Source organism: Egretta garzetta, unplaced genomic scaffold (genome assembly GCF_000687185.1).
Source record: "Egretta garzetta isolate BGI_Z169 unplaced genomic scaffold, ASM68718v1 scaffold434, whole genome shotgun sequence".
Classification (NCBI taxonomy): Eukaryota; Metazoa; Chordata; class Aves; order Pelecaniformes; family Ardeidae; genus Egretta; species Egretta garzetta.
This window is the reverse complement of record NW_009259584.1, coordinates 1309982-1317973: the sequence shown is the minus strand read 5'-3', so window position 1 is coordinate 1317973 and position 7992 is coordinate 1309982. Positions and strand designations below refer to the sequence as shown.

The 7992-nt window shown below is 36.0% G+C and overlaps 1 protein-coding gene across 1 annotated transcript in view; it reads left to right on the top strand.

The window, feature by feature from the left end:
- PLXDC2 (plexin domain containing 2) overlaps positions 1-6317 on the top strand; it is a 259125-nt gene extending 252808 nt beyond the window's left edge. Inside the window, exon 14 of the mRNA XM_035893266.1 lies at positions 3430-6317. Within this exon, the coding sequence (XP_035749159.1) occupies positions 3430-3546 (117 nt within the window). The 3' untranslated portion in view covers positions 3547-6317. The remainder of the gene's footprint in view (positions 1-3429) is intronic.
- The last annotated feature ends 1675 nt before the right edge of the window (positions 6318-7992 follow it).

Here is a 7992-nt window from a genome sequence, read left to right as displayed (position 1 = left end):
AGCAAAGTAAAAAAAAAAAAGAAAAATATCATAGACTGTAGCACTGGAAACCATGTGCAGATTATACCAACTGTTTTGTTTAGACAATATTCAATTAAGTACACTCAGGTATGTATCACAACCTTTTTTTTTTAAATCATGTCTTCACAAGATCATACCATTTTGATGGATAAAAGAGGCCCTATAAGGCTCAAAATTCCCTCATGTTAAAAGATGTCAAAAGAAGAAACTGGTCAACTAAGAGAATACACTTGGATACCTTTCCATTGAACAACAGTGAGAAGATACTCCAGCCCCCACCCTTCATGATTCATAGGTGGAATCCCCTCCATTTTTTCTCAGCATTAAGATAAATAGTATCCATTCAGCCTCTACTGCAAGATTTACGTGAAAACACTTATTCTAGCCTTGTCATTGATGTAGAAGGTCAAATATACTACACAGCCACCGACAGTGCTCTGGATAGGTATAATATAAGAAACATGACAGGTAGATCTCATTTTCCATGGATTATCTGACTGCTAGTTTCTTTCATTTTATCTTACTGATTTTCAAGAAGAACTAACTTTTTTTTTTTTTTAATGTGTATCATAAATTATTATTCTACATCCTGACATGTATCTTCAGCATCCTGGTCATGTAAGGTCACAAGTGCTTTTTCCTCATCCTTATTTGCTTAAAATAATGAACCCAAGGAAGCTTCAGTCCTATGTGAAAAATCCTATTCCTGCTTTCCTGCTTTGCAATACACTGAAAGGAAGCAGGAGTTACAATTCTCCAGCCACAGCTCAGAGGATTTCCTCTAAGAGTTCTAATTCCAGAGGAAGAAGCATATTTTTTCCTGTTAAATTGGATGACAAAACTAAGGAGTTAGTTAAAATATCCAGCTTGCTTTCTCCCTGTTTTGTTTTGTTTTGTTTGGGGTTTTTTTGTGGGTTGGAGGTGTGGGGGGTGGTGGTTAGGTTTTTCGTATCTTATTTTTACTCTTCTTTGCAAAGAATACAGGAAGAAGGCATCAGGCATTTCCTGAGCTGCTTCAGTAACTCAAGGAGTTTTGTATCTCCTGATATCAATTAAGTTACTTATGGTTTTATCAATTCAAATTGTGATGTGTCTACAGCTTTCGGGGGGTCAATACACAAGTCAATAAATTGGTAGCTTGTCAGTGCTCTCTTTTAAGACTGGCAACCACTTGCATTACCTACCTGCACACAAAGAAGTTGAAATTAAACAGACTGTCACTAGGAATGGAAAATCTCACCTCAGGCATGAAGAGAAGCCACAGAAAGCTGCAATTGAACTATTTGGAGATGACCTTCAAATCTGTTGGTTTATTTCTGGAACAACACCTGACGTTTATGTTGTATCGCATTGTATCATTAGAACTGATACACATCTGTTCCATATTCATCATCTGGAAAGGCCAATTAGAAAGAGTAGCCCAAAACGGTAGATTTAGTTTCTAACAGCAACACAGCAAGGAAGTAGTAAATAATCATGAGTACATCTTAAAATGAAATTAGGGATCAATTTAAGAGATTAAAACACAGCTCAACCTTATACACTGCAACTTGAGGCTGTTTCTAATTGTTTTTTCCTATTATTTTTCCTATGGTTTTTAATTTTCTTTTTTGATTCAAGACCTCTTGTCGACCTATTTTCTCATTTATACCAGTATAAATCTGGAATAAGTCCTTTACATTTAACTGAATTAGGCTTGATTTACTTTAGTGAGTCTGAGAACACAATACGACCCTTTTTCTTTAGCGGTAACCAAACTGTCCTTCTTAATTTTGAAACCAAGCTGAATCAAGCTTAGGCAGAAAAAAGGCTCCAAAGTTTGAATAGACTAAGTTTTCTTATTAGGAAAAGACATCCATTAAAGAGGACAGTGTTCTGCCTTCCTACTTGGTAGGAAGGTGTTGCATTGAAAGGCATGGGATTTTAAATTACCTGCCAAACAGAATTTAACTCTGGATGCCTCAAAAGTAACCTGATCTTGCAATGGGAGAAAAATAAATCAGTTGCTTTTATATTGTACCTTCCTAACGGTGATCACTGAGGAAGACTTTTTGCTGTATCCACAGACAGCCGTGTGATTTGTAAGTAACAAATTTCAGTGGCCCCCCAAGATTTATTTAGTGGCTGCTGCCCAACAGCACCATGAGTCCCAGCAGAATGTCATGGCTGTGGCTGTTCTGTGGTCCCCAACACTGCCCCTCAGCAGCATGAAATATTGTTAATGATCAGAAGGAAATCAGAATGGGGTATTACGAGGAGAGAAAATCAAACGCAGTGTTTATTTACAGAAGAAAGATAATAAACTAAAATTGTTTAGATCTTGAACTGTCAATGGAAATATAGGCTGTAACTTATCTTCACTGTTTCTCCTCTTGTTTTCCTGCAATGTTTCTATATAGGTTGCTCTATCTTCCAGCCTCCCTTCCAAGGAGGTTGTAACTGTTGTCAGTGAAGAAAAAGAAATGTGTATCGACATATTTGGCAGATAGAATTTTCAATAGGGAATAATCATTTTAGGAGAGCTTTTGCTGCTAACTGACTTTAAGAAAGAGTTTCCCTGCTTTCCTGAAAACTATTCCTTTTGACAGAATCTCAGCTTGGTCACCCAAAGTCTGAGCCTTCCCAGACATTTTGTAGTTTGAAAACACAGGATTTTTAAAGCACTTTTCCCTCCCAGAGACATCACAATCAAACAGGAATTGTTTTGTCTGCCCTAGGAAAGATCTATTTCTTTTCTATGTTTATTAGCTGTTTTCATAGAAGGCACCGAAGTTCCTAATAAAAATTGGTTAGAACTGCTTAAGAGCATTGTACTCAAATGTCGTAAGAGTTCAACTGGAAAGGTGGCTTCCATTTGAACCATCAGAGTAAATTTCTGAGGTAGAAATTATAGCATTTGAAATAGAAAGTAATTATTTTGAAGTCCTGCATAAGCATGCCGGAATTTTGTTCTAAATAATTTTTAAAAGTACTGTTTCTGTAGACTCTGCTACACATTCTCTCATGCAGTAGACTATGTTAGCAAATTCCTGTGCAGAACTAGGAAGGAAGAGCAGTGGATAGATACTTTAGGGGTTAGTGCATCAACAGGGCTTTATAAGACAAAATTCACAGATCCCCTGATCAACAGTTTTACAGGGGATACCTCATAATCTTCATTGCTAGGACTAGTGGCAATTATTTAGGTCTTTGAGAACAGCCATCACCCATAAATTTAGAAAGAGGGATTAGTTCCTCTGACTTTTGCTGCTGAACTGTGCTTCTCTGTTCCTGTAACAACTACACAGAGAGGGGTTTAGCATGAGGGAGAGACCAAAACTGAAGAGCATTGTTAAAGCTATTTATTATTAACTTATTGTTGTACCCTTCATATTCTGAAAGTTTATTTTCTTGTTGTTGTTGTTACAGCGACGTCCAAGCAGATGGCCAGCAATGAAATTCAGAAGAGGATCTGGACATCCTGCTTACGCTGAAGTGGAACCTGTTGGAGAAAAAGAAGGGTTCATTGTATCAGAGCAGTGCTAAAATTTCTAAGACAGAACACCAGTACTGGCCTACAGGTGTAAGACATTTACTTTGCCTCTCTTTAAAGAAAAGGAGCCCTAAGCTGCTGTAGCCTGATAGAAAGAAGATTTTGGATAAGCTTTGTCTAAGAAGAAAAACTATCTAAGATACCAGATTACCACTGCACAGTAGTTTTTGTTAGTGGACTGAGACACAATGGTTCATGCAGAACACTTGTCAGTGGACACCTACGGTATCAGAATGATGGCACAAGTGCCATGTTATTGGCTTTAGGTATGGGGATGCACAGTAATCAAAAATATAATAAAGCTTTGGTGCACAAGGGTATTGCCCTTTGGTTCAAGTGTTCTTCTCTGGTATCTCGAAGACTGAGCACTGATCAGTGTTCACAGGTGATTGAGAAAAGTATCTCAATGCAGATGAAGAAAAAAAGGAGTTTTCCAACACTTCTATAAGTGGATGTGAAATACTTTTCAGTTCTTTCAATTCAATTCTAAATTAACCTACCCACCTGACTGAGCGAGTCACAATGCATATGCTTCCCAGGAGTAGTACAACACTTCTTGTACATTGCTGATTACTATCCTTCTAAACAACTCATGATACACAAAGTGGTAAGAAATGAAGACAACAGAGAATTTTCACAATGGTGAAAATATTTTATTTCATGGGAGTTCACAATGAAATTGGGCTGATTTGCAGTTTCAATGTTCACTAAAAAATAATTATCAGGTTTGTTTCAAGGGATATCTTTCATTTCTGAGCAGTAGGCTGAAGTAACGCCCACAGATCCTTTTAGCTGCCAGAGATCTTATGGACCATTTCTCAGGCAATGTGATAGGAAAAATAAGACTTTAAACAAACGGATTTCTATCCTTTGCCATTTCATTGTGAGTCCTTACTGAGAAGCACCACAGATTTCAATGCACCCCTTCCAGAGATTCAGATACAAGTGTTATTGAACCCTGCTGATTCATACAGTGATTTTGTTTAATGCACATAGTAGTTGCATAAATATATATAAAAATATATTTTTTTTTATAGCTAACACAAGGCAGGCTCTTGTGACTGTTAAGACTGCATTTTTGTCATCCAGACAAAGGAAATGGATTGCATTACTGCATATTTCCACTGAGTTGTAAAATAATCCTTAATATTAGAATATTTTTATGTTGTAGGGAAGGTGGTTCATGTAGTTGCAGTGCCATAACCTTTCTGCCTATTGGAACCACTCTTTCTTTACTATCGACCCTTTCCCTCCCTGTATGGGGAAAGACAAGACTATAAATTCACACCATCAAAACCAGTTACTCCTTTCATGGAAGGGGTTAATATACACTGAGACCCAGATCTTCCATGAGGAGTGGGAACCTAAATACTTTGATGGTCTGGGCCTGAGCTATTAAAATACTAAATTCAGGTATTGTATGTACATTTCATTGTAGTCATTGACTATCAAATTTTTTACATACTGTACAAGGCACTTGAATCATTTTAAAGTGAGGTATACACATTTGCAGTTTTGGATCTCAAGCAGTTAAAAAAAGTTGTAGATACCACCTTAATAGTACAGTTATTTACATTTCTTGTTGATGCTTGTATGGTCTAAATTTGATTACTTAATGCTGTTTAAAAAAAAAAAAAACAAACATGATTTTTACTTGTTATTTTGTTCAGTAAATGATACAATACTGTATTTTCTGTATTTTATTTTGTGTAACACACTTTTATTTTCATCTGTTTTAAATCATCTAGTGTGAGATTGAAACTGTTCAAAACTTAACTGGTATTAATCTGAAGGTACTAACAAACACATTGTCTTGAAGCCTGGTGAAAAGCCTGTGGCAAGTATTCATTTCAATTTGTGTGGGTCTGCTAAGCCCTGTTTCTACTAGGCTGGGATTAAATTGCAGGCTGTTAATTCCTATAGCAATAACCAAATGTATGCACATATATGTCTGGTGACATTTTTATTAAATAAAAAGGTATCAGTGCACATCATTTAGACATGTATTTGGTGTGCAATACTTACTAGTTTTTCTAGGAATCTTGGAAGTCATCAGCTAGGGTTCATTGGCCAAATGAAGCAATTGTAGGGCTTCCATTTGAAACATGCTGGAATCCCGTTTGAAATAATTTTTATTTCAGAGCACACCTTGGCAAATTATACTAAGAAATTTACAAAAATCTACACAGTACTGCAATAAGTTCAAGGGATATTTCATATACGTGAAGAAGGGTTATATTATTATGGGTTTACAGGTCTGCACGTTGGCTGGTTCACTCATGTTTTTCATGTGTTTACCTATGTATGTAATACATGTCATGCAATGGAGCTGACAGAATGTTTGTAACATGATTAGACAAACACAACAATTTTAAAATCTGGTATTTTGATTACTTTTGTCTTAAGGCCCTCTTGCACAGCTGAAGGATGTTTATTAGTATTTGAAAACTAACTTAAATTTCATATTCCTTCATAAAATAATAGTAATTATTTTTTTCACTCGTTGTCCACTTCTCATAATTTGGTGGCAGATTTCACTGGTCTATGGGGAGCATCGTAGTGTACTACTTTTGATTTTTGCCCTGATATTATATGCTATGGATTATAAGATGATGAGCTGCTGGGTTTATTTAATAAGACTGATAGGCATATGCTTATGTCCGATAAGAACTGATATCTGAAGAGAAAACCTCCTGCATACTAATGGATGTATAGTGTCTCATTGGTGTCTGCTTTGATCTATTCTGTGGTATGTTCTATTTATCCCAGTAGGCAAAAGTTAATTAAGTAATCTGTTGCTGTTTTGTAATTCCATCTGGTTTTCTAATTTTTTAATAATTAAAATTGCCACATTAAAAATTATACAAATATTAATCTATAGGTGTGATGAAAGTTTGAAATTAACTGAGAATCCTATTCTTGTCATTTTATAAAGCACCAGATTAATTGATCCAGACCAAAAAAGTGTCATGTAACCCCCTCTCAGTGATCCAGCTGAAATGTTATTCAACAATTCATAAAGAAATTTCCATCCAGGTCTCTGAAACAGTGGCTTCACTAGCATTCCCACTGGTCCTTCATTTAAAAGTACTTCAGATGACTTCATTTGTTTAAATGCTTACTTACAGAGTCATTTATTCTAACAGTTATTTTACCTCTTAAACTTTCCAGTAGATTTGTGTACCTAATGCATGTAATGATTGCAAGATCTCCCAAAATTATCATTTCTTATTATTTTCCACTTTAGTGTTAAACATTCCATAGCACATAACACTGTCATTGCTATGCTTCAGCTCATCCAGTTTCACCAAAAAAAAAAGGAAAATTTGAACTACAAGGATTCAAAGTGCATTACTAAGTAGTTCTTTAAATCTCAGTAAGATGAAACAATAAATCAGATACATGTATCACACACAAAGACTATTGAAGAAAGACCCTTATATTTGCAAAATTGTATTCAGACATTAAGGAATTCTGGAACTGCAGAAGAAGTGGAATTGTAATTTCACTCCCATGTGCATACATATAATGATTCTGTCTTATTTAATTGCCTGCTGTGTTTCTCAGTGCACCCTATGATGCACTGGAAGTTGAGAATGCAGGCTAGTTGTAAGAAGCAGCTGTTCCATATTTTTCTCCTCCTTGCTCAAATTTTGTTACACTTCATTATATACTGTCCAAACTCTGCTTGGAAGGCCTTTTTTTTTTTTTCATGGACTTTTCTTCCTTACCCATCATCATTATACTTGAGAGATACATACACCTTGATTTATTCATGTTCTGAGCATTCCTGTGAAGGGAGACAATTTTCCAGAGAAGACCAATGTGAAACTGTTCTTCCTTTTCTTATCATTTCCTTCCTTGTTCTCAACAGCTTCTCCTCAAAATGACATAGATGTCTTGTAACAACCTCCTTCATTGTGCCATTATGAGTTGGTTTCAGATCAAGTTAATTTTCTACAAATAATGTGTGTGCTGGAATTCTAGGGAAAAACATAGTACATCACTGTATTTTGAAAAATTGCGGAAGCCCGATTAAATTTTCACAACCCAAACAGAATATTTGACTTTGAAAACTTCACCATTTTTCCTTGGTCGGCAGAGTTCAAACCATAAAACTCACTACACAAGTATCTGAGCCAGCTGAATAGTTGAATCACTAATTTACCATCCAAATGTGGACAGCAATGGAAAAGGAAGTGGTGAGCCAGTTTGCCAGTGAGCAGGGAAGGAATTTTCTTTACAGATGACTAATAAGGCTTCCAAGGAACATATGAGAATATTTCTATATTCTATTAGAGCACCCCTTGGATAAGCAAAAGAAGCTGTAAATGACAATATCCATCTTTCATATTTGTAGAGAATCTCTAAACAAGGGTCTGCAAGCAGTCGTCATGAGCTGGCAGTATTTCACAGGGCAGGTGAGTGACTGGAGCATG